The 26,121-nt window shown below is 60.4% G+C and overlaps 2 protein-coding genes across 3 annotated transcripts; both read right to left on the minus strand.

The window, feature by feature from the left end:
• Positions 1-2,514: 2,514 nt before the first annotated feature.
• LOC129505860 (endoplasmic reticulum mannosyl-oligosaccharide 1,2-alpha-mannosidase-like) lies at positions 2,515-15,120 on the minus strand. The gene is made up of 13 exons (XM_055319157.1): positions 14,861-15,120; positions 14,429-14,537; positions 13,662-13,777; positions 11,906-12,060; positions 11,510-11,619; positions 10,049-10,234; positions 9,217-9,365; positions 8,641-8,829; positions 6,784-6,974; positions 6,454-6,574; positions 5,716-5,913; positions 5,501-5,632; positions 2,515-4,806 (listed from the first exon to the last, which is right to left on the minus strand). The coding sequence occupies exons 1-13, from the start codon at positions 14,978-14,980 to the stop codon at positions 4,594-4,596; spliced, it is 1,989 nt and encodes a 662-aa protein (XP_055175132.1). The 5' UTR covers positions 14,981-15,120; the 3' UTR covers positions 2,515-4,593.
• Positions 15,121-17,300: 2,180 nt separating this feature from the next.
• UAP1L1 (UDP-N-acetylglucosamine pyrophosphorylase 1 like 1) lies at positions 17,301-22,182 on the minus strand. 2 transcript variants are annotated; one of them, XM_055319172.1, is made up of 9 exons: positions 21,844-22,182; positions 20,983-21,187; positions 20,610-20,785; positions 20,121-20,293; positions 19,630-19,823; positions 19,388-19,528; positions 18,664-18,849; positions 18,050-18,116; positions 17,301-17,585 (listed from the first exon to the last, which is right to left on the minus strand). In XM_055319172.1, exons 1-9 carry the CDS (start codon positions 22,130-22,132, stop codon positions 17,502-17,504), a joined length of 1,515 nt encoding a protein of 504 aa, XP_055175147.1. In that variant the 5' UTR covers positions 22,133-22,182; the 3' UTR covers positions 17,301-17,501. The 2 variants fall into 2 exon arrangements, with proteins under 2 accessions (XP_055175147.1, XP_055175145.1); XM_055319170.1 differs by lacking the exons at positions 17,301-17,585; positions 18,050-18,116 and having other exon boundaries at positions 18,707-19,528.
• Between the last annotated feature and the right edge of the window lie 3,939 nt (positions 22,183-26,121).

Below are 26,121 nucleotides of genomic sequence, written 5' to 3' on the forward strand. Positions count from 1 at the left end.
ACAAGATTTTATTTATTCATGAGTGACAGAGAGAGAGAGGCAGAGACAAAGGCAGACTCCATGCAGGGAGCCCGATGTGGGCCAAAGGCAGGCGCTAAATCACTAAGCCACCCAGGGATCCCCTAAAATGATTTTTAAAAAAATGATTTTTAAAGTAATGTCTACCCCAGACGTGAGTCCCAAACTCACAGCTCCAAGATCAAGAGTTGCACGCTCCGCCAACTGAACCAACCAGGGGTTCAAACTCTTAAAATGTTTGGTAAAATTCACCAGTGAAGCCACCTGGTCCCTGCCTTTTGTTTGTTGGGAGGCTTCATTTCGTGATTTTTTAAAAACCTATTTGTTCAATCTGTTTGTTCTAAGTCTGTTGAAATTTCCTGTATGATCTAAAGCTAACTTAGGTAATTCTTGGATTTTAGGGAATTTGTCCATCTTAAAAAGATCATCAAATTTGTTGGTGTACAATTTTTTACAATATTCTCTTATAATCCTTTTTATTAATCTTTTTTTAAAATATTTTTTCTTTATTTATTTATGATAGTCCCAGAGAGAGAGAGAGAGAGAGGCAGAGGAAGAAGCAGGCTCCATGCACCGGGAGCCTGACGTGGGATGCGATCCCGGGTCTCCAGGATCGCGCCCTGGGCCAAAGACAGGCGCCAAACCGCTGCGCCACCCAGGGATCCCTTTATTAATCTTTAAGGTTACTAGTAATGCCCCTGCCCCACTTATAGTTCTGATATTAGTTGTTTGCCTTCTGCTTTGCATTGTCATTTTTTATCAATTTTGTTGATATTTTCAAAGAACCAACTTTTGTGATTTTGCGGACCGTCTCTCCTGTTTTCCTCTATTTTATCTCCATTCTGCTCTATTATTTCCTTCATTCTACAAGCTTGGAGACTAGTTTGTTCTACTTTCCCTAGTTCCTCAAGTGCATAGTTTGGTATTAATCTGAGTTCTTCCTTTTTTTTTTAGTAAACTCTACTCTCAATGTGGGGCTTGAACTGATGACCCTGAGATCAGGAGTCACACATTTCATGGACTGAGCTAGCCTGACACCTGGTTTCTTCCTTTTCTTTTTTAAAAAAACTTTTTTAAAGATTTTATTTATTTATTCATGAGAGAGGCAGAGATACAGAGAGGCAGAAGCAGGCTCCATGCAGGGAGCCTGATGTGGGACTCGATCCCAGACCCTGGGATCACGACCTGAGGCAAAGGGAGACGCTCAACCACTGAGCCACCTGGGCTCAATCTTTTAAAATGTATTAATACCTGTTTTGTGTCCTAATATTGATATATCCTCAAGAACGCTCCACGTGCCCCTAGCGTGGACATCCTACTGTTGTTTGGACTGCTTCCATATGTTGGGTCTCACCAGTTTATTGTGCTGTCCGTGTTCTCGACCTCCTTACTCATATTCTGCTAGATGTTCTATCCATCACGAACGTGATTCAGTGAAGTCTCCGCCTGTGACTAGAAACCTGCCTGTTCTTCAATGCTGCCAGTGTGCTTCATGTGTTGTGGAATCTGCTGTTTGGTGCATATCTTTAGAAATCTTTTATTAGAATCTTGTTTTATTTGTTCAGATACAACAAAAGCTGTATCTATCTATCTTTCCCTCTCAGAACAGTGTTTGGATTCAAGTCCACTTTCTGTGGCAGTGGCAGAGCCAGGGCAGTCCTCTTTGGTCACAATTCAGGTGGATTAGACTTCACCATCCTCCCACCTCCGATCAGCCTGTATCTCTGGGGCCATACCCAATCTCTCCTAGGCAGCATATAGTTGTATTTTAAGATTTTTAAGATTTATTATTTTTAAGATTTTATTTATTCATGAGAGACACAGAGAGAGGCAGAGACACAGGCTGAGGGAGAAGCAGGCTCCATGCAGGGAACCTGGTGCTCCAGTATCAAACCCTGAGCCAAAGGCAGATGTGCTTAACAACTCGGAGCCACCCAGGTGTCCCGTCATATCGTTATTTTAATTCAGTCTGCTAATCTCGGATTTTGATTGGAGTTTCATCCATTTTCACTTAAGGTAACTCCCAATGAAACTTATTTTTACAACCTCGCTCTTGTTTTCTACATGTTATACCTTTTTCGTCCTTCATTTCCTCCATGAACTTTTTTTTTTAAAGATTTTATTTATTCATGAGACACAGAGAGAGGCAGAGGCAGAGGGAGAAGCAGGCTCCATGCAAGGAGCCCAACACGGGACTCGATCCCAGGACCCCGGGGTCACGCCCTAAGCCGAAAGCAGATGCCCAACTGGGTATCCCACTGTTTTTTTCCTTAAAAATAAATTTTTTTAGTGAACCTTTTCAATTCCCTTCTCATTTCCCTTTGTATCTCTTAGGTATGTTCATTGTGGTTACCATGGAGATTAATTACATCTAAGACCCTCAATTTGTAATGTACTTCCAGTGGACATGAACTTCACTAACATGTATAACCCATCATTTAAACAACTCCAACCTACTCCTTTATGTTACTGTCATCACAAATTACACTTTGTACATTGTGGGCTCCCAGACATAATTTTTAATGAGCTTTTATGTGTATCTGTTAAGTCCTGTAGGATCAAAATTGGGAGTTACAACAAAAAACAGGATACTGGTGTTTGTATTTCCCCAGTTCTGTCTTTAGCAGAAACCTTCATTTCTCCCTAGAGCGTTGAGGTACTACCTAGTGTCCTTTTGTTTCCACCTGAAGGATCCCCAGGAGCACTTCACACACACCAGGCTGACTGGCAACCAAGCTCCTTGGCTTTTATCTGGGAAGGTCTTAAATTCTCCATTTTTTTTGAGTCAATTTTGCTATATATAGAATTCATAGTCTTCTGGCCTGTTTGTAAAGATTTGAGAGAGTGCAAGCGAGCGAGCACCCACCATGGGGGGAAGGGCAAAGGGTGAGAATCTTAAGCAGATCCCCCACTGAGCAGGGAGCCCAACGTTGGACTCAGTCCCACGACCCACTAAGATCATGACCTGAGCCAAATTACATGTTGAACATTTCACTGAGACAGCCAGGCACCCCCTATTTTGGGGGGAGAAATTGGCTGTTGACCTTACTGAAGAGATTTATGCATCACACATTGCTTCTGATTACATCAGGATTCTTTCAACACTATCTGCTCTGTGTCTCTGAATTGATTCCACAAGGAAGTCACTGTCTTGAATTCGTAGATTTATATCTTACGACATCCAATTTGGTAAATTTGCATCACTTTTTCAAATATTGTCACGCCCCTTTCTGTCTTCTGAGACTCCTATGGTAATGCACACGCAGGGCCGACTTAGGATGGGGCCCTGGGGGTCCTGTGGGCTCTGTTCACGGTTCTTCATGCTCTTCTTCCACTGCTCAAATCAGGGGCTGTCAGTCCCACTTCCGGGCCCTCTCAGAACTCCTTCTGCTACTGGCCACCACTGATAAATATCCCAACTGCACACTTCAGCAAAAGACTTATTCCTCTTGATGATTTCCCTTACCAATATCCTCAGAGCACACAAACATTTCCTGATTTGTTTTATCACCACATGCATGTTTTGAGTTTTTAGAGCACATTGAAGAACCTTCTTAGTCTTTTTCTAAGAATTCTCATATCTGGACCTCTTTAGGGATAGTTTCTAGCAACTAACTTCATTCCATTCAATGAGCCATACTTTTTTCCCTCATGATTTGGTTATTGCTGTTGTTGAAGACTGATCATGATGGTTCTGCCTCCTTTATGTTTCTAGGGAGAATCAGAGGTTGGAGCCACCTCACTACCATGCTACAGACACCCACTCCACTTCCTTGACGATACTCATCTTGCCATGATATTGAAGTCCCGAATTGCATTAACTTTTGTATCTTATAAACTGTAGCAAAAGTTAATGAAAAGCAAAACTGGGTTTAATACTCCTCACTACCCACTGTTTGCTGTTTGTTTCCAGGGAAGGCTGGAGTGAACCTTCTGTTCCCAAAGAGTGAGCATGCCAACTTGTACAATGAAAGGTAAGTTACACACAGTGTTAACTTCTGTATGGAAAATGACAGTATGATCTGGGACACAAAGCTGACATCAACGGACTGAAATCTAGATGTCCAAAACAATGGCTTTTTCTCAGTCTACACAAAAATGATTCAAGGAAGAGATCCACTTACCAACATAGGAAACATTAATTTTATGCTGCCTGGAAAGTCCATTCCTTGGCGTAGTCCAGGAGCAGGATGAACTGGTCCCCACCTCTCCTGGCGCCCCCTGCAGGGCCAGGAGAGGATCCCTGAGTCCATGTGTAAACACCACAGTCCGCCAGGTGCACTGAGACACTCGGACCAGCATACGTGCCAGCTCTGAGACCCCAGGCTGAGCCCCAGGTTGGTACGTCCCTTCAGCTATTGTCTCTGAACATGATGTGGGGGGACCCAGAGCAGCCCTGGAGATAGAGGGATGGAAACGGGGCCGGGCACCGGCAGACGAGAAGATATTTGGGTATTTGGAATGTAAACATGATTCAAGATTCACAGGAAGAAGGAAAAACTCTCCTCTAGTGGACAAGACAACCCTGAATCACAGCAAGGATGTGTCACAACTGAGGCAGGGCCCACAGGGGCGTCACACCTCCCTAGGCGGGGCCCAGATGGGCAAGGGGTGAGCCTCCGTGTTGAACACATAGGTGTCCAGGCTGAGCAGGTCTGGGTCATCAGAGAAGAGCAGATACAGGTACTTAAGCGTCTCCCCCAGAAAAAAGCTCTCCATCTTGTCCCTGGGCTGGGGATTGAGGGGATCCTGGACGTTGCTGATGGAGGAGTAGCCACCCGAGGGGACCTGCGCAAGAGGCAAGACCATGGCATCACGGCTGCAGGCACAGGCAGCTCCCCGAGCCAGCCTCGGCCCGGGGGTGAGGCCCCGGCAACCAGAGGAACCCCACCCCAAGTCTCCCTGCCTCACCGCAGTGTGCCCTACGCGGGCCAGGGCAGGGTCGGGGTCGGGGGACCCCAAGGTCCACCAGGGAACTGGCCCCCCTCAGTGGAGCCAGTTGGCCACGGGGCCTCCAGACACCCCCTCGGAGATGCCAGCTCCTCTCGAGTGACCCGATGGCAAGCGCCACCTCCCAAGGGCACCCGAGGAGCCCAGAACCCACCGCCTCCCACACCACAGGGCAAAGGACAAGCTTTGGCTCTGCAGGGCAGGTGGTGGGCCCTGGACAGGGCATGACCGTGTCTGAGCCATGGCCCCGATGGCAGGACGAGAGGCGCCACGGTCCCAGTGCCATCTGGGGAGCAGGGCCCCTGAGCTCATCCCGGGGTGGAGGAGGGCTGTCCAGGCCACACGGAATATCCGGGGAGGATGCGCCCCGTGTATACCAGGCCGCCGCAGGCGCCCTCCCCACACAAGCAAGCCCCTCGGGACGCCCCAGCCCCCAAGACCCTGGGTCCCACGTGCCCTGAACTCCCGAGGTCACGGTGCCTGCCCTCCCAGTCCCAGCCGCTCTGGGCCACATGGCCGGCAGGCAGCTCACCCGCGTGTACGTGTTGAAGCTCTGCAGAATTTCCCAGCCCCAGTCCTGGTACTTGCGGTCCCCCGTGAGGCGGTACAAGTAGAACAGGCTCTCCACCGTCTCGGGCCGCAGCAGGTTGTGCCTGTCGGCCGGCTGTGGGGCCGGGGGGGCGGAGGGAAATGCGGGCTGAGCTCAGGCCAGGCCCCCAGCCGCCCCCACACCCCGGCCCTGCTCACCTTGACTTGCACGTCTTTGTGGTCGTTCTGGGGGTACAGGTTGAAGTGCACGATTTCGGGGCTCAGCCCCGTCTCCATCTGACGGTTCATCTGGTAGCAGGTGTCCATGAGCGCCCGGGCCAGCTCCATGTGGTCGGCGGGCAGGCCGTGGTGGGCGCCCAGAGCCAGCGTCCCTGGCAGGAAGCATACCAGGTGGTCCTGAAATCAGAGCAGGTCCTCACCACTGCGGAGTCTGTGGCCGCACAGGGCAGGGGGCGTGGCGCCGACAGCAGGGCTGGCGCTGCCTCGGTTCCACACGGGCAAGGGACTCCCCGCAGGCCCAGCATCTGGCGCTCTACGTGAGCGGGGAAGCGGGGGGCGGGGGGGCGGGGAGGTAGCGGCTGGCTCCCCTGAACCGACCCCGACCCCAGACACCCCCGGGCTTCAGCGGGACCCATAGTAGGAGACCAGCAGTGACCCCAGGGCAGAGGGGACACGGAGAGGCACGGGGAGGGCCCTGGGGGAGGGGCCTGGTGCCCACTGCGGACCTCAGTGCCCCTGTGACTGCGCCCTGCTGTTGTCACGGGAACGGGTCCGGACCACGCAGCCCTGCCTGGACCCGACGCAAGCGGACCCGAACCGGGAGAACTCACGCTCCACGGCTGGGCTGCCATCGCTCTCTGCAATGTCCTGACTCACAAAGCTGTCCGATGGGAGTCCAAGGTCCCCCCGCCCTCCCCGGGTCACGCACGTGCTCACCATCTTGGCGCTGAAGCGGCCGTGGGCCAGCTCCCCCACGAAGGTGAGCTTTCTGGGCTCAGACCTGCGCAGCAGATGCCTTCTGATTCCCTCGATGGCTTCCAGGTAGTCTTCTAACAACCTGAGCAGACAGGGGGCCCCCTCAGCGCATACCAGGCAGGCCCCAGGCCCCCTCCTCCTCATCCTCGGCACAAAGGCCATGGTTGGAAGAAACACGTTCCCGAGGTGGGGGGGCCGAGGCTGGGCCGGCATGGCTGCGGCTGCCTGGCCAAGGACTGGGGATCAGGGGGCGTGGGGACCCCACCCCAAGGCAGCAAAAACCGGCCTCACTGCGTCTCCTGCTTTCCACCCTGGATCCACTGCTTCAGCAGGTACTCGTAGTAGCTGTCGGCCCTGGCTCCCAGAGTGAACACGCCCATGTGCGTGAAGAGGCCGCTGTGCGTGTTGATGAACATGGGCACCAGCCCGTCCTTCTTGCCCGACAGGGAGTGGACATGCCGCGTCACCTCCTCCGCAGCCTCCTGGGGCAGACGAGGGGGGAGCAGGGTGGCCCGTGGCACAGAGGGGCTCCGTGGGCTCGTCCCTCCCCCCCCCCCCCCCGCCAGGACTGACCCACTGGGCCCTGCAGAGCAGAGAGCAGGCCATGATCCCGGCCATGGCGCCCTCAGCCTGGCTGCCCTGGGCAGGGGGGTTTCTGAGACCCGCCCGGGCGGGCCCCACAGCGCTGAGCCCGTCTGTTCACGCACGACTGCCTCGATGCCTGGGCAGGGGCCACAGGCCCGGTGATAGAGCTGAGCTCAGCCGCAGGGGGCTGTGCCTCGAGACCACAGCCCCGTCCCCACCACCTCCGGCCCAGGCATGGCCGTCTTCTCCCACTCGCTGGAGGGAAGGCAGGCATGTCTGCTTATGCGCCCGGGCTTGCCATGCGTCCACCCGGTGACTCCTGAGCGGCCACAAGACCCAACGGCCTCAGCTCCTCTCAGCTCGCCCGTCATCCCAGGTGGCTCCCCGCAACCAGGCTCCACAACTCTGTGCGCATTTTGTCACCACGCTCAGGACCCCGCACGAAGACCGGCAGTCTGGCCTCTACCCCACACGGACGCCCACGCTGACTCATAGATCCTCCCGAGGCGGAGGGGCCCGCACACCACCCGTCCCCCCAGGACACAAACACCTGGGGCGGCCCGCATCGGAAATGCCGCAAGTCATGGGTACGGAAACCACATCGAGCGCGGGGCACCCTGACGCGCCCGCTACGATGGTCACGGGAGCACGGCCCTCACCCCCCATGTCCGTCCCCCCCGCCCCCCGTCGGAGATGACCCGGCGCCCCCCGCCGACGAGCGCCTGGACAGGACATCACGGGCTTCGTCCACACGATGGGGTGCTGCTGGGCCACGGACAGGGGCGACCTGCACACGTGCCATGACACAGACGTGTCCGGAAATGCTTTCCACGCAGACGACAACGTCGCGCGCGCCGAAAGGGCCAGACGCGGGAGGCCTGTGCTGCAGGACCTCGCCCACGCCGGATGAAAAACAGGGAGAGCCACCCACACGCACATGGCTCGCTCTGTGGTCCCCAATGTGGGCCAAGGCCCCGGAGGGCAGGAGGGTGCGTCACGGGCGATGGATCACCTCTCAGGGGGGACGTCGTTCGGGACTCAGAACATGGCAACCGCTGTGCCCGAGGAATGCGGTATGGCTGCACGTGGAGAGCCTCGCATTCTTAGCACGTGACCCACATCTCAGTGTCTCAAGAGAAAGAGGAGAACGAACGGCACAGTGTGCCGAGTGCAGAAGCTACCCAGGAGGAGCGTGGAGGGACGAGGACTGTCTGACAAAGACGCTGACAGCTGGGCGGGGAGTCCAAAAACCACCACCAGGCCCAGAGGCCACACAGCACAGAGCCACCTAGCCCAGCCGACCCCAGGGGTGCTAGCACCCTCCTCCCAACACCCCCGCTGTCCGCATGCCACTGCGGCACGTGGGAGGCCGGCGGGGGGGACCCTGAGGACCTGGGCCCCGGTGATGCCTCGACGCCCCAGCATCCGTCATCAGGGAGGAAGAGGGATCCGCTGACAGCAAACAGGGACCGACAGAGGACACGGGAGGGTGGTGTCGCCGCGGCCCAGGGTCAGGGGTGCACCCCAGCCCTCGCCCCCTGCACCCGCCGGGCCCCTGCCTACCTGAAACTTCTTACTTCCCGTGAGGCGCGAGAGCTCCCGGAACTCCAGCTGAATGCTCGTGACCTCGGCCACCGTGCTGTCCGAGGTCCAGCGGGGCGGGTGGGCGGCCCCAGTGCCGATGTTGACGTCGGAGTACGGGATCTTGGAAGGCGTCTGGAACGCAGGCATGAGCCGATTCCCAAAATCTTCCTGACACAACAACATGGTGAGGCGTCAAGGCTCCCTGCCGCCCGGCGGCCTTGCCTCCGTCCCATGACGCCACCCCGGCCCTGAGTCTGCCCAGTTATGGGGACGTGGGACCTGCCAGCTTCACCCGGCCTCGACGCACCATGGCCGCAAATCGGAGCTGGCCCCGCAGAGCTCCGAGAGGAATTCCCTGCAGGTCGCGGTGATACAGGCAGCGCTAGGCCAGCTCGTGCGCACGTGCGCAAAGGAGGCCCCACCGGATCAGGGGTGGGAGATCTGGGAACGGACCCCCTCATGCCCCCCAATCCCTCGAGCCGAGAAACAACTGTTTGCTCACTCGCTGGGACTCCTCTCCCCGCAGCGCGAGCCGGCCCGGGCTGAGACACTCACAGCCTTTCTCAGGAAGAGCTCGTCCCCTGACAGGTGGTAGGCGCTCAGAAGCCCACCAAGGATCCGGATTGTGCTCTCAAACAGGTTGACGTCCACATCTTTCTGAAACCGTAGCTTCTTCGACACCCACTTCCTGGCCTCTTCAAACTCTGAGACGTGAAACAGCGAGGGTAGGGGAGCCCATTGCCGGCCTCGTGCCCCGGGGCCTCTCCCTCGGGGCTCTGTGCTTCCTCCCCTCTCTCTCTCTCTCCCACAGGTCTGCAAGTCATGGCCTGCGGGCTGGGCAGGAGCCCTCACACCCCCCAGCACACAGATAAGGCGAGCCGGCATGCACTCGGGTGCTCAGGCAGTCGTCATGAAAGATCGTGGCATCCGAGGCCGTGGGGTCACCTCACAGGAGGCGTTGGCCTCCTTGGATGACTTAACTGGACTTCCTGAGATCGGCTCAGAGATAACCTAGGCCGGTGATCCCACGACCACCCGATCCGTGTGGCTCGAGGAGGACGTGCGTGAGGCACAGACCCCGGTGCTGACGGCCTCTCGTGTCACGGGTCACCTCCCGCCACAGAGCCCCTTCTGGCCGCCGCGGAAGCACTGGCTGGAACTTGCTGGGCGGGGGGGGCCTGCCCTGTGGGTCCTCGGGAGCCTGACATCAAACAGCAAAGCAGCTGCCTGTGCACGGCACGTCCACTCCCGTCACCCACGAGAAGGAGAGCACGCCAGAAGGAAACAGCAGCGTTTCCCCCATCCAGGCACCGTTCACCCTCCCTTCCGCCCGCCCGAGTGTCACCCGAGGAGAATCGGGGCTGTGTGTTTGGGAAGGAGCGGATACCTTTTTTCAGACCCAAAATCCACATGGTGTCCAGGGCGTCAATCAGGGTCAGGCCCAGGCCAAACCACTCACTGAAGGACCTGGACACAGGTTTCAGCTCATCATGGCCCCAGGCGAATTTGCGGTATCCGGCCCACGCGTGGCGGAAGGCGTCGATCACAGCTCTCTGACGCTCGTTTGGGGAGGCTGGAGGGAGAGAGCAGGTCACAGGACCAGCGCGGTGAGGGTTAGACAGACCCCTCTGCAGCTCCACAAGGAACAGGGCCGGGGGGCACCGTCCAGGGCTACGGGGCAGCAGTGGACGGCGCCAAAGGTCGGACCCTCACAGCTGGACACAGCTGCCAAGGTGGCGAGGTCTCAACCACCTGGCCTGGGCCCGTCGCCTCCACCCTCTGGGACTGCAGGGAACACGCAGCGAGCGGAGACCCCCAAGGAGATGGCCCAGCACCTGCACAGGATCCCGTGGCTTCAGGGGTACCCCGTGAGCTGGCTGCGGGTGACCTGCACAGGGCGCCTCAGCTTCAAAGGGCCCCTTTCGCGCCCCGTCAGCCCCGGGCACGTGTATTTGCAAACAGGACAGGAAGTCCCGTGGAACAGACACACCTGGGGCCCCCCGGAGCCTTTCTGGGGGACCTGTGACTGCCCTCCACACGTAGGAGGACAGGACCGAATCACACAGTCACCAGGTAGATGAGACCGTGCATGTCGATGGCGTCACTGCACGTGCTCTTCCCACGGGTCTGACGCGGACAGCCGCAACCTTGGCATCCGTCTGCAGAGCCCCACGATCGCTGTGTCTCCCCCACATGCCTGGGCCACGTGTCCCACCCCCCCTCCTACGGAGGCCATGGCAGCCGGGTCCAGAGGGTCACTGCCTGGGCCCCAGACTCAGCTGGCCTGGCGCAAGCACCCAAAGACCCGCTGCATGAGGCCGTGGTCTGGGCCGTCACTGGCCTAACCTCAGTTCTCCGGTCCGTGGGGCAGGGACACCACCAACAGATGACCTCAGAGAGTGCCGTGAGGACCGAAGCAGGCAGGCCACCTGGGGCTCACAGAGTGCCAGCGCCCAGAAGTCCCTCGACTACTGGTGTGACCACGCAGGACCCCGCAGAGCTGCTGGGACCCAATGGGTCTGGGTGGAGACGCTGAGGGGCGACCGCATCTCCACATTCCCCAGACCCCGCCGTGGCACGGGCGCAGGCTGGAAACGAGCCTCCTGCCCACCCGGCGGCCCGTGGCTCCAGCGACAGTCGGGGCCCAGTCAACGGGCTACTGAGGAGCCCCGTGTCCTCTCCAAGGCCCTAAGGAGAGCTGTGGCCTGCCTGAGGGTCTGAGGGTGACCAGCACTCGGAGGGACGGCAGGCACTCCAGCGCATGTACCGCACGCTCATCCGGGTGTACACGTACCCTCTCCGTCACAGCGTCCAGGTGAGACCCAACGGGGTGCAGGTAGGGACTTACCTGCTGGGTTCTGAATCCTGGGGGCCTGTGAGGAAGGCCTGGCGGGGGCCTCTGCCTTCCTCGAAGGAAGTTCGGTGCCGGGCTGCGGCTCAATCACCGCTCCCCTCCAGCTTCAGGGACAGAAGGAAGAGCCACCAGCCAGCTGGAGGGCGAAGACTGCCAACGCCCCAAGGTCCCACTGCCCAGCCCTGGCCAGTGCCTTGCCACCCTCCACTCCAGGCAGGGACCCCCCCTCCCACCCTGAGCCCCCCACCCCCACCTTCTATCCTGCCTGCTCTGAAAGGACAATATACTTTAGCATCATGCTCATTCTCCTTCTCTGGTTTTCAAAAACCACCAAATACAGGGGCCTCGGCGTTTCTGCACACGCAGCCCCCCGCGTGGCGCTCCTCGTACCTGACCACCGTTCTCTGCGTGCTTTCCTCCTGATGAGCATCGCCCACCGCCTCATCCCTCCGCTTGGTGTCTCCCTGCCTCGGGTCCTCGGAGTCTTTACTGGGGGTTCTAAGAAGCAGGTTGGGTGGTCCCCGTCGGAAATGCCTCTGAGGCTTCTAGATAAAAATATGAGTCACCCGTGAAAATAGTTCACTTGCCTACGAGCTGCGTGCTGTTCCTTCCCCGCCCGGGACGCTCTCCCTGTCAGGCCCAGCCCCACGGAGCATGTGAACTGGCTAGAAGCACACAGCCCCGGAGGAAACTCCCTGTGTTCCATCACCACTCGCAGCTTTCGCCAGGAGATCCTGACGTGTGATCTCCTGGCCCTGACCAACTGAGACGGAGACCATGCCAACGGGCTGGTGCACCCCTAGACGGCGGGTTAAACTCCAGGTCCGGGATGTTGCCAGGCTGTCACGGATCGTAAAAGTAGCAAGAAAGGGTCAGGACCACGTGTCTGTGGATGGAACCAGAGAGAACACCGTCGCGGTCCAGCGCCCCAGGACTCTTGCACCTCATCCTCGGGAACGGTGCAGTGGGGGAAGGCGCCGGGTCCAGGGATGGAGTGCAGGGGCCCGGGAACAGCCAGTCCTCAACACAGGGCTGGACGAGGCGCCGCCTCCAGAGGACAGCAAGGAGGCCCACTTGGGAATCGGACAAAATCCCTGCTTCTTGGCATCCACGGAATCCGTGACGCTGTTCCCGTTGTATAGACGCAAACGACATAGAGCCAGGAACCCCGTGGCCAAGAGAAAGGGGTCCGGCTGAAGCAAACCACCCAGGCTGACCCAGGTGTGGGGAACCAGTGCTGGAGCCTGAGCAACAGATGAAGTCCAAGCGGCCTCCATGAGGAGCTCCGTGTCCCGAGGTCTGGACCAGGGGCCTTACCGTCCAGGCCCCTGGTGGACACCACGCTCTGGATCACTGACCTCCCAAAACAGCTCTGGGAACGTGGCGTTCGGTGGGGAAACGTGCCAGGACGGCTCCACTTTCGTTACAATTACGAGAGAGCCCGTGTGTAAAAGAGCGACCAGAAGAAGTGAAAAAAACACCTGCTGGCTCTACAAGGGAGAAGACGCGCTTTTTTACATACAATCTCCGGGTTATGACACTTTGGAGAGCTGCGTCCTGCTGCTCACCCGGGCAGCCCTGCCCATAGGGCCCGGCCTGGACCAATCCCAGCCCCCCTGTCCCGTCCAGATGTTCTGACGCTTCAGCTCCCTGAGCAAGCCCACCTCCCCGGCCTTGGGCACTTTTGTTCAACTCAAGCCCTGCTCTCCTGAGTCCAGCCAGAACCAGCGGAGTCTCAGCCTCAGGCATCGATTCGGTGTGCCACCCTCACAGGGGCTCCCCTGACTGGGGCACCGGCGCCAGCCTCATCCCTCACGGTGGCCACAGCCCTCTCCCTCGCAGGATGTATACCACGGGCCGCCTGCCTGCCCCGCCAGCCCATAGCTCCTCGCGAGGGGAATGGGTCTGTATTGCTCACCAGCTAACAGAGGTTCTGGCACGTGAGCAAGTGTTCGAGAGGAACAAGGGAAAGAGTATTCCCCTTTCCCGCCCCAAGCATCATCCTGCCAGCCCAGAACGAGGAGCACGAGCTTCAAACATCAACCCCACGGTGAGACAGAAAATTCTCCCCATCTGTTGGAAAACCCTGCGGACAGACCCCAGTTACACCTCGGTTCCAAGCGCACATGTAGTTCAGCTACAGTACCTGAGGTAAGGCCCCCTGCATGTTTTCTGGATGTGCATCTGCTTTCTGAGGAGCTGGCAAGACGGGTGGATCCGCTGGTCTCGTTTTCTGCTCTTCCGCTGACCTGCCGTCCACGGCTGAACAAGAGAATAAAAACAAGCGTTTTCCCACTGGCCACACAGCCTAGAGGAGATTCAAAGTGGGTCGTAGAGGACGACATCGCAGCAGCCGTGATCCCTTAGGAAAGGACGTGCTGAGACCTGAGGAAGGTCATTCAGGTGAATCCCAGAACGGCCAGAGGGAACCCAACCTTTCTCGAGGCGCTGGCAGTTGTGGTCCTTAACCCCAACCCACGCCCCACGAGCAGGGCGTCTTAACCTCCTCCCTCTCAGGGAGTACAAATGGTAGCAGGCAGGCCACAGGCCTGAGCCGCCTGCAGCACCTCCTCAGCCTTCCTTGCTGCCCCTCAGCACCTCACGGAGAAATACAGCAGGATCCCCTGCAGGCTCACCAGGACTCTGCCCGGGGCCTTTCCAGAAACGGTAACACGGGGAGGAAGTTGGGGAGGGGGGTCCCAGCAGAGCTTGGGACCACAGGACCTCCATTTCTCTGCGAGACAGAAAGGAGGGAACGCGGGTACAGACAGCAGATGCTGAGGAAGCTGCCATGGACAAACGGAACTCACATCCCCGTCTAGCCCCACGGCTGACAGTGCTCCCGCTCCTGGTTGCCTGGACTTCTTGCCCACCTGTGGCCCGCCCCGCCCTCAGGGATGGTGCAGCTGGTACCTCTCCACTGGTCAGCCACGCTGATGTAGGACAGGAAGCCACAGAGCATCAGGAACGTGAGCGAGAAGAGTATCACGTTCCGCTGCAACCTCGACAGCTGCTTCCATTTCTAAGGGAGGCACGGGGAAGGAGGCTTGTGACCGGAAACAACAGCACCGGGACCCCGGTCCGCCGCGGCCAGTTCGTTCCCGCGGCCGGAGCAGGGGCCCTCTCGGCACGGACAGGGACGCCGGGAGAGCCGCGCGGAGGAGCCCCGCCTACCGCACGGCCGCGGCCGAAGGGACCCCGCCGTCTGCCCGGACGCGAGGTGTGGACGCCCCGAGCCCGAGACCGCGGCGCCCAGGCCGAGCTCCTGACCCGCCGAGCTCCGGCCCCAAAGACGGCTGCGGGTCGGCGACCCCGGGACCCCGCGACCCCGGCCCGGACCCTCACCCTCCAGCACGAGCGCCGCCGCCAGCTTTTGCTTCCGTCGTAGCTCTGGCCGAGGCTCAGCGTCACCGAGATGAAGTCCCGATGCGGCGCCGGCGGCGGCAGCGGCAGCGGCGGATACATGACAGCGTCGCAGGCGGCCCGGGGGGGCCCCGCCCCCTAGCGGCGTCAGGAGGCCGGGCTCTGAGAGGGGCCGGGGGCTCCGCTGGTCCGACACCTGCGGGCAGCCATCGCAGCGGCGTCCACACCCCGCCCATCGCGTGCGCCGCCAATGCGCCTGCGCCGCGCCCTCCTAAACCCCGCACTGCGCCTGCGCGCGCCCTCGCGGCCCCTGCGCGCGCGCGCGCGCGTGTTTACGTCCCACGGCGTCGGCGCACGGCCGCACCTGCGCCGTGACCTCACGGCCTCGGCGCTCGCCCGCGCGCGCCTGCGCACAGCCGCACCTGCGCCGTGACCTCACGGCCTCGGCGCTCGCCCGCGCGCGCCTGCGCACAGCTCGCCCGCTCGCGCGCAGCCTCGGCCTGGGCTCGGCGTGCGCTCCGGGGAACCCGCCGGCGTCGCCGCGTGGCGGGGATTCCGGGGCCCGACTGCCCCGCCCGGAGCTAGGTGGGCCGCGCAGCCCGGCGACGGGACGGCGGCTCCCCGCGTCCATCGTCGAGGCGCGACGACGGCCCCCGCAGCGAGTGGAGGCGTCCCGAGGGTCGGCTGGGCTCCGGGCCGTGCTCGGTGCTGTGCGGCCGGGCCCCTGGGCTGAGCCCGCCGCCCCCCCGCGGTCTTGGCCGTGCGTCCTGCTCCATGAGCACCGGGCCTGTCCCCGAGAGCCCTCGTGCGCTCCGGTGCCCCCACCCCTCTATCGGCGGAGAGGGCGGGCAGACTGGGAGCCGCCCCCAGGGTGTCCGACCCACTCACTGGGTGGTCCCAGCCCCTTCACCCCCGCCCCCGCTGAAGAGTTGGGCGGCGCAGAGCGCGAGCGGCGGGGCGTGTGGCCCCCTGTTCCGGCGCACGGACGAGCGCGGCAGGCACTGCTCTGGCCGGGCCCGGGATGGGATCATCACGGCTTCCTGCGTTTATTGGAAATCTGCCCCGCCCCCGCCCCCGCCCCCGCATTCTGTCGCATCCGAGCGTGGCAGTCCCTCAGAAGTCAGTGGTTCCACGATGGCTCGTCTGGGGTCAGAGACTGTCCGGGTAGCCCGAGGGGCCTCTCTGGAGGACACAGCGGGAAGGGGCGCGCACGCCCGTGAGAAAGGACTGGGAGCCCTACCATCCTGTAAGCTGCGGGTCAGCGGAGACGGCGGTCCGCACCCGGCACCTCCCTGCCTCCCTCCGCGCTGTGTGAGACCTAATAGAAGGGTCTAATTATTTTAAAATAAACCGCCCTTTCACAGCAACGGCGTCCGTAGCTGACCCTCCTGCTGAGAAGACAGGTTGCACAGTTTGGGGCTGTGGCGCTGGGGAGCGGCAGCTGGGGGCGAGACCCGCGACCTACCGGGACCTCCCCCTTGGCGGCCCTTCCCCGCCCCGGGCCCTCCGCTTGCCTGCGGAGCAGCCGAGGGAAGGGTCCCCAGGCACACGGGTCACCTCTGAGGTTACGAAGGACTGGCAGGGCCTGGGGGGTACACAGTCCTCCTGGGGGGGAGGGGTTGGGCGCGGCCCAGGTCAGGATGCAGGGGGCCCAGCGCCCGCTGCAAGCCGCCGTCCAGAGGACATCCTTTTCCTGGGGGGAGCCCGGCTCCCACGCGGTGAGGGCTGCAGCGCAGGCCAGGGTGGGGGGTGACCCCCTGTGTTGCCTTGCGGAGGGGAAAGCAGGCAGGGGCGAGGGGCTGGGCCCGCGGCTTTCCCCCCAGCCCCGGTCTGGCTGCAGGGGTGCAATGCCCGAGCCTGCGCCCCGACATGGAGGCCGCGTCTCCCTCTAGAGAGCGCCACGACGTGTGGCCGACTAGCAAGCCCGCTTCCGGTCGGTGGAGAGTCGAGGGGTGGAGCTCTCTCTGGCCGCTTGCGTTCCAGACTGAGGAGCCACGTGGTGAGGCCCCTAGTGTCGGCCCCCTGGTTCTTGGTCCCCCTGGTTCTTCGTCGAAGCACCTAAAATGCAGGGGCCTGAACCAACCACAGAGGTGGCGGAGGAATCGAGGCCTCTGGGGAAATGGAGAGGCTCCCCCTTTAGGTGTGCAGGCTGAGTGTGGGCTGGGGGTGGTGAGAAATTGGGGGCCAGGCTGTGCCACCCCCCCCCCAGCCTCACCCGGCTTCCTGTTGGCTGCCAGGGAGGGAGGGAGGGGGCAGCACCTTCCACACCTCGCCCTGCGAGGGAGGGGCGCCCTCCCCTCCCTCCCCTCCCTCCCTGCCCATCTGTGTATCTGCAGAGAAGCTGCGTGGCTGTCGCTCTTCACCAAGGGGAGCTGCGTGGAGGGCTAGAAGGGGCCATTGATCCTCCAGTCCCCCCCCACCCCCCCCAGGCAGGGAACGGGACCGGGATGCCACACTTCTGCCTCCCGCAGCCAGGAGCCCAGAGTAAAAAACCCTCGTAGGTCTCTAGCAGGCCTAGGATCATTTGTGTCCGTGGGAACCCGTGGTGGGAGAGGCCCCACCCTGGTGGAGTAAGCTGTGTCCCCAGCCCTCAGGCCCTGGGGTTGGCAGGTCTGGGAGCCAGTCAGGCCTGCAGAGCCCTGGCCTGGTTCTCATCCAGGATGAAGGGGGACCGGAACTCGCGGCCTTGCAGGTACATCTCCAGACCCTGGAGACAATAAAGTCATGATGGCCACATTTTCACATCTAGTGCATAGAGGGGGCACAAACTGTTCTTGAGCCACAGTAAGGCAGGGCCGGAGAGGCTTCCAGAACAAGGCTTGGATGCCACCTTTAGACCCAGGTCCTAGGAGTCTCTAGGCATGCTCAGGGAGGTCCAGTCAGAGGGTCGGGGCCAGTATCGCTCCCTCAGCAAGGCTTCCATAAAGTCTTCCTTGCCGGAACCCCAAACGCTGACATCTTCCTGCCTCTCCGAGACCTATGAGGATCTTGATTCCTCATCCCCACTCATGGCCCAGAAGATCCTCTCTAACTTAAGAAACTATTTGCCCCATTGGTAAACTGAGTCAGAGCTGTGACCTTCCACCCCAGCACCCACTTCTCCCCAGTCTTCCCCCCCCAATCATGCATGCCCTACCCCAGAAAGCTCTAGACGGGGCCGTCGGCTCTCACCTCTCCAGCGTAGGACACCAAGGGTGAGATCTCACAGATGGCTGGAGGCTCTGTGCCGTCCGGCAGGCTGTGGGAGCCCACGTGTCAGCACCTGCTCCGGGGTGTGTGCCCTGGGGCTGTCCTTGCCTGACCCAGCTCCCCAAGGTCTCTTCTCAGCAATCCCCGCTTCCTCTGCACACCCGGAGCCCTCCGCAAACTGCCCCTGCCCAAGTGGCAGGCTCTTCTTTGGGCGGGAAAACCCCCCTCGTCCCTGCAGGCACCCCTCACAGCACCCGGGCAGCCAGGTTAGGCTGGGGCTGCGGATAACTGAGAAGATGGAAACCTCACATCCTTTCCTTCGCTGGCCCTGAAGAGTGACCTGCCTTGCTGTTTTCCAAATGTCATGCCGAGGTCTTGGTTTCAGAGCTCATAAGTGAGTCAGGAAGGGTGGCAGCCACCCACCTCCCCCAGTCCCCAAGCAGACTTCTAGGGGTTGGCCCCGAGGCCCCAGTCACCGCAAGGTTGGCCAGGGCATGTGGCCACTCGGAGCACAAGGCCACACCACAGCCCAGCAGAGTCGGCAAGCCTGGGGCTGGGGGATGGACCCGGATAGAGCACGCTGAGGCCACACTCACCTGGGCAGTTCAGGGAGCCGGGCCCCACACGCATCCAGGAAGTGGGCCCCTGCCTGCAGGGCCCAGCGGTAATGCTGCATGAGCAGGGCACGCCGGGTCACGGCGGGGTTGTCTCTGGCATCCGAGGCAGCATTCTTCAGAGGAGAGAACTCCTCCTCCCGAGACACTTCAAAGGCCACGAAACTCCTGTGTGGATGAGAACTAGTGACCAGATGTCCTGGCCAGAGGCCCTGGTCCTGGGCAGGTGAAGGCTGCACTGCAGTGACGATGAGAAGGGGCAGTCGCCTCTATGGAGGGGCCACAGGCAACACCTGCATCTTTGCTCCTGAGATCCCTGCGGCTGCTTGACGTCCTTCCATTCCCACCAGCCAAACCCCCAGACCCTGGGACCCCAGAGTAAGAGCCAACCCCCCCCCCCGGGGAGGCCCCCAGCCCCCTGGCCTGGAAACAACCTCCTAACCCCGGGCCAGGAACAGACAGAGGGCTCAGGAGGAGCAGGGGTGTCTCCCCGAGTACACAGCCCCAGATGCTGCCATGCTCACAATGCGGGGGCTGCTTCCCCTGGTGTTGTCCCTGAGCCTGCCTACAGCCCCTGCTCCCCACTGCAAAGGGGGTGGCCCACTGTGTGCCCCACATGCCTCCATTCCCGGCCCAGCTGGGCCTCAGAACCCACCACCAAAACAGAGAGGAAAGAAAGAAAAAATAAATGACTTCTGCCACTAACTTAGCAAACGGGAACACATCAAACACAAACTTCTCCATCTTTATCCCGTTTGGTTTTATCGGCTTTACCGGATTTCCCTCCTCATCCACGTATGGGACCTTCTTCACAGCCACATGTGGCTTCAGCAAGGGCTCAAACTCGCTGGAGAACAACAGGATGACAAGACGAGGAAAGACACAGTTCAGACAGGACACCCCGGGGAGCCACTCTGGCCACCACCCGCGGCCACCTGCTGAGCACACCTGCTGACCATCTGGAGGAAGCCTCGGGTGAAGAAGTGGTTGCAGATGTTGCCCAGGCTGTAGAGCAGGTGCCCATCAGGCCCACGAAGCTGAGCAGTCTCGGGGCTGACCTCGCTGTACTCCACCACCTGGGGGACCCCGTCCACCTGGCACACCACACCCACTGGCTCCTCTGGGTAGGCCTTTTCCACCACCTGCGGCCAAGGCCTGGGCTGGGAAGGCTGACGGGGCGGGGCCCGGCAGACCGAGGGCGGGGCTGGGAGGAGGGGCGGGGCCAGGCGGACAGGGGGCGGGGGGGAGGAAGGGCTTGGCGGACAGGGTACGGGCCAAGCGGACCGAGGCGAGGAGGGGCGGGGCGAGGCAGACCGGGGCGGGGCCAGGTGGACCGGGGTGGGACTGGGAGGAGGGACATGACCGGGTGGACCGGGGACGGGCGGGGGAGGGGCTGGGCAAGCCGGGGGGGCGGGGTGGGGGGGTGGGGGGGGGCTCACCTTGGCCCCACAGTCTGCGCCGCGAAGCACGCAGAAGCCAATGAAGACCGGGTCAGCCAGCCGCACGAGGATGTTGTCCACACAGTACACATGCACAAACTCCACTCCTCGACGCTCCATGTCCTCCAGAATCTGGTGGTCTGACAGTGCGCAGTAGAGCCCCCCATTGCCATCTACAGAGGGAGAAGGACCGCTCTTTCGAGGACTCCAGCTGGGCTTCAGCCATCTAGTCCAGGGCGTGCTGGAGGCAGGGGAGGCCCCTTGGGGCTGGACCTTGTACCTGAGGCAGCACTTCATCACAATCCAAGTAGCCCTATGGTTGTCTCATGTGACAGATGGGAATCAAGGTCCAGAGAGGGGGGGCCCCTTGGCTGGGACCATAGAGCCTTGAAGCATAACGCTTCAGCCTCTGCTACAGTCCTCCCAACCTCTAATTAGCTCCTTGGTCTAGGCCAGCTAGTCCTTCCCCGGGTCAGGGGTCATGCATACCTGGGGCCATGGCAACCTTGTCTTTCTGCTCCAGGATGGCCCTGCCATCGAAGCTCACAGCAGGCAGCATGCGCTGTTCAAACATGATCACGTTATTGGGGTCCCGGTGGAAGAAGTCATGCTCCTGGAAGAAGGTGGCTGTGGGCCCCAGCGTGAACTCACTCGTCATGATGTACCTTAAAGGACAGGCAAAGCTGAGAGGGCCATTTGAAGGGCCCAGCCCCTCTGGGACCTGGGGCTCTGATGGGGGCTGGTCTTGGGGTCCAGCCTAGGTAGGTGCCGGGGTTGGGGTTCAGGTCGTGATGCAGGCCAGGACTCATGCTACCCGGGCAGGGGATTATTCTGGGGTCAAGGTAATACAGAGAAGGCACACCAGGGGATGGTACAGCGGGTCCCATGGCGCTCGCCAGCAAGCTGCTCCACCCGCTGAATCCGTTCGGCCTGCAGCTGATACAGGCTCTTCTGGCTGGGCAGCCCCACCTGATACATGCCTTTGGGGTAGGTCACGCCTAGGCGAGTCCCCTGCCCCCCAGCCAGCAGCAGCACAGCCACCTTGTTCAGAGCGATCTGGCGAAAACCTGGAGGTGCAGGGTGCCGTGAGGGGACACCTGGGACCTGCCACAGAACCACCCCTTCACCTCTCAGCAAGCCAGACTTGTGTCTAGGGCTCTAAGACTTCATAGCGATGGGACAGAAATCTTCAAATATCTTTTGATCTCCTGTGGGCTCAGGCCCCACACAAACCCCCCTTATCAGGACCCACCAGGGGTCGTCATGGCATCCTCCAGGGTTCATTCCCAGCCTGGGTCCTTCAGAGAGAACACCAGGTCAGGCCAGTCAGAGCAGTGCAGTGGGGGCCCTGGGCTTCCCTCCAAGAGCACCTGCCTCACCTGTGAGGCCAAGAGGCCAAGAGTGCACCTGGGAGCGCTAATGTGAAAGGGAGCGTGTGCCAAGGGGTTCCCTGAGGTCAATAGGTGTGTGGCTGGGCTGCTGGCTAGCCAGGTGTGCGCCTGCACGGAGCATTCTCCCGAGGGCAAGCCGCCTGGGGGCAGGCGCCACCTTGGCGGCCTTTGGAGCCCGACACCCCAGTCGCTAGCTGCGTGGGAAAGGGGTCCCCACAAAGAAATAAGGCACGCCAGCTCCTCCAAGTACCAGCTCTCCTGTCTCCCCATGTTGGGCAAGCCCCTCCGCTAGCCAGGCCCGCCCCGCCCGGGACCCCCGCCGCCCCGCCTACCTTCCTCCTCCCAGAGCAGCCGGGTCTCGGGGTCGCACCGGCTCGCGCTGCCAACGCACTCGGGGGGCAGGGGCCGCAGGCGCGCGGCCAGGTCGGGGGGCGGGCCCGGGGGATGCGCGCAGGCCGCGGCCGCCCGCCGGCAGTGCTCCCGCAGCGCCTCGGGCTCCAGCGCCCCCAGCTCCGCTAGGAGCGCGGCGCGCTGCCCCGGCGCTAGTTCGGCGCAGAAGCGCAGCAGGTGTTCCTGGCCCGCGCGCTGCAGCCTGGCGCGCACCGCCGGCTCCGAAGCCATGTCGCCTCGGCCGGCCGCGCTGGCACTCGTGACCCGAGCGCTCTGCCGGAGTCACGGGATCCAGCGGCGGGCGACGGCCCTAGAGGGGCGGGGCTAGGACGCCCCGCCTCGACCCCGCCTCCGAGTGTCCCCTCCCCTCTCTGGCCCTGACCCCGCCCCTGTCCGCTCGGCCACAGCGGGAGGCGCAGGGGCCCAGTCCAGGCGCTGGGGCTGCCTGAGGCAGGGATCTGCGACCCCTCTGGCCCTGGCGCGTGAGGGCTGACTTCAGGCCTAGTACACCCCCTTCTGGACCCATAGCCCTGCTGGTCAGGGCACCTGAGGGGGAGGCTAGGGTCTATCGCTCCCTGCGGCTATGTCTGACCCCTGGCGGCTGGGCCGGGGAGGATAGAGCTAGACCATCAGTAGGGTTAGGTGGCCTGATGCCACCCAGGACCCCCAAGAAGGCCACCCCGCATCCTTGGGGGCTCCCTCCTTCACATCCCTCCTCCGCACTGCCATTTAGCCAGAACCGTTCAGGAGCAGGCCTTCGCCCTGCCACGTTGTATTAACTGTTAGAGTTTAAGATACCTTGCTGTTTATAAACTCCCTCCGGGAAAAATAATGAGTAGCTTTGGCCATTTGGGGACAAACCTTTCTTCTAGAAATTAGTTTTATTAAGACTAAAAATGATACATGGACAAGGTTAAAACAAATTCAAATGATACTTTGGGACCCAAAATGAAAAGTAACATCTTCCTCAGGCCTGCCCTCAGATAACCCCTGTTAGGGTGATTCAAACACCTTGGAGGCAGGTTCTGCACATACAGGCTCCCACACACCCCCATCCTGGGTTAGGAAGTAGGACTTCACAGCTCCCTGGGGCCACTCTAAGTTCTGGTGGACCTGAAAGAATTATCTTCCCAAGATGGCCTTAGGCCTGCCTGGGGCCTTTGCACTTGCTGTTCCTCCTGCCTGGACTACTTTTTCCCAGAAAGTGACTTCCTGCCCCACTTTGCCAGGTCTTTTTTTTTTTTAAGATTTTATTTATTTATTCATAGACACAGAGAAAGAGGCAGACACACAGACAGAGGGAGAAGCAGGCTCCATGCAGGGAGCCCAATGTGGGACTCAATCCTGGGTCTCCAGGATCACACCCCAGGCTGCAGGTGGCGCCAAACCGCTGGGCCACCAGGGCTGCCCTGCCAGGTCTTTCTACTCATGTGTTGCCTCCTTGGGGAGACCCGCCCAGGTCATGTTGGTTCAGAGAGCACCCTCCCATTCACCTCTGTTCCTTCCCACCTTTCTGTATTTTTTGCTGCCCGACTTCTCCAAAGAAGGAAGCTCCATGGCAAATGGACGTGGTTTGGTTCACTGCTCTACCCCATAGCCTCAGATCAATGCCCAGCACACGGCAGGTACTCAGTATGTGTTTGTTTAATGGGTGAGTGAGTGTTGGATCCCACACCCAGCTCAGTGACTGGGCCATATCAAGTGTTCAGGGAGTGCTTGCATGAATGAATGAATGAATGAATGAATGAATGATCTGCTTCAAGTTTGTGGCAGTTGAAGGGCATCTGTTAGAGGTGGAGGATGTGCACGGGAGGCAGGGAACCAAGCAGAGTGGGCTCCACATTCCAGGCCAGAGTCCATGTGAACTCTTACTACCCTGCACATGTGCCCTTGAAGACAAGTGTCTCGTAAACTCAGGGCTCATCTCAGAGTGACCCCTAAATCTCGCTTCAAGGTGGGGGTGGGGCTGAGATCAGAAGGGTTTGGACAGCTGAGGCTATGTAGGCAGAGGCACCTGACAGGCCAGAGAAGGAGAGCTGGCCCACCTGGGCAGACAGGTGAAGGTGCCAGAGGGGCAGAAGTGAGTAACAACCTCCTAGACAAACCTGGCAAAGACAGGTTTCTGGCCAAGGCGTCACCTGCCTTTTGCCCTAGGGCTTCGTCCAAAGGGTTCCGGGGAGCCAGGGCCCAGAGGCCAGCGTGGGTCCCTGGTTGTTACTGCAAGAGTGGAGACCAGCGGATCCTGGAAGAGGCACAGGGACTGTGTTAGGCTGGGGTCAGAGGGCCTCCCCATCCACCTCCAGGGAGCTGCAAGCTGGCACAGTGAGAAAATAATTACGACTGGGTCAGGCACTTCAAGAGCCACAGGGGCCCCACGAAGTCTGGGAAGCCCCCTGGGGGCGACAGCAACACTGAAGGGTACAGAGCTAGGAGAGCTTTAGGCCAGACTGGAAAGAGGGGTGGAAGGAGGAAGTGGTTAGAATTCAGAACAGGAAGTACACGGGGGCATGCTGTGGGCTCTACAGTTTCTTCTGTCCCTTCCACCAGTCCCTAGCCAGGGAAGCCCAGTGGGAAGCCCACGGACCAAGGGCCTCCTGCCTCATACTTTCTGATGCTCAGAGAAGGCCTGTTTCCTCTGTACAATGGGTTCAGGTTCACAGGCCCCTGGCCTGCGTGCTGCTGTCCTGCTGTCCTGCTGTCCTGAACTGTCATAGCACTGCTTGCTACTGCTGGCAACAGGCTTCCACATCTACAAAACCCCCATAGAGCTGTCTCCAGGCCTCCCCACCCCACCCAAGGCTGGTGTTTCCACTGTGATCTGTAGGATGAGGCTTCCCACATACTGGCCACCCACTAAGCCTCCACTGTGGGCAAGACTGATGCCAGGCCATGTGGTGGCCCTGTCCTGCTTCCAGAACGCACAGGGAGGGATTCATGGGGAGAGAGGCACCATTGCTAGCAGAAAGCACCCTCATGCTTTGAAAGTCAGGACGTGTAACCAGACTTCCAAGGGTGGGTCGGGTATCTAGGTGGAGTTTCAAAGGATGCAGAGTGATGACCCCAGAGCAGACAGGAAAAGGTGTTTCTGGTGGGAAAGCTACCATGTGCAAGGGGTACATGGTACCCCTATCATGTAAGGAACTGCTGGGTCCCTTAAGGATGGGGCACCTGGGCAGCTGTGCTGGAAGGAGAGCAGGAGAGGGGATGAACTGCAGGACAAGTGGCTTGAACGCTTTTCTAGGACTTTGGCTAGTCCTGCCACTAAAGAGGAAGGCAGGGATGGATCGGGCTCCATGGGGAAACTCTAGGCTCACAGCTTTCTAGGTCCTTCCAAAATTCCTTACCACAATGGGGCCCCACCTTTGAGGGCTGTGAAATTAATAAAGCGAAGCCCTGATGGGGGAGCTCTCAGCAACGTAGAACCTGTCCCAGCTCACCTCACATTCCTGGGCAGGAAGAAATTCACTTCACTACCCTAACAGGAGGAAGGATTCCCTTCTTGAAGTGAGGCTGGGCTAAGCTCAAGCCTCCTCCCAGCCTGGCCAGACAGGACTGGATCCTGGCTGGAAATGAAGCAGGGGCCACTGGGGACACAGCTGGAGGAAGTGTCCAGCCGGGGGAAGGGGCTGGAGCAGAGGAGAGCTGGTCAACCAGATGGGGATCTGGGGACACAGGAAAAAGTGGCTTTGTCTCGGGGTAGGCAGGAAAGGCCAGGCTATCCCCAGGGACAAGGGGAGGAGCTAGCCGCAGCGTGGACAGAGAGGCCTCTGTGAGGGGAAGCGCCCAGATGGCTGGAGCCCACAATCCTCTTGGGACTCTCCTGGCAAATGGGCCCTAAGAGTCAGGGTGCCTGGGTCAGGGGACCCCGAACTGGGGGCGAAGAGTGCCCAAGGGAGCCGGACAGGGAAGTTGAATCCCTGGAGGAGATGTGCTTCCATCCTTGCCCCACGAGGCCACCCCGACAGGTTTTCTGTAGGGCGGCAGGCCCCGCCCCCTCCGAGAGGGCTGAACCGCTGCGAGCGGGCGGCGGGCGGCGGGCGGCGGCGGGAGCAGAGAGAGGTCCGTTCAGGGCTGCGTCCCCCTCCCGGTGAGACCGAGGGCCGGCAGAGCTCCCGGCCCCGCCCCCGCCCGCTCCGGGCCTCGGTGCAGCCCCGGCCGCGGCGGGCTCTGCGGCGGGAGCGCGCGGGGCGGGGCCCTCGGAAGAAAATCAAACCGGGCTG

This window comes from Nyctereutes procyonoides, unplaced genomic scaffold (genome assembly GCF_905146905.1).
Source record: "Nyctereutes procyonoides isolate TBG_1078 unplaced genomic scaffold, NYPRO_anot_genome, whole genome shotgun sequence".
In the NCBI taxonomy this organism is placed as follows: Eukaryota; Metazoa; Chordata; class Mammalia; order Carnivora; family Canidae; genus Nyctereutes; species Nyctereutes procyonoides.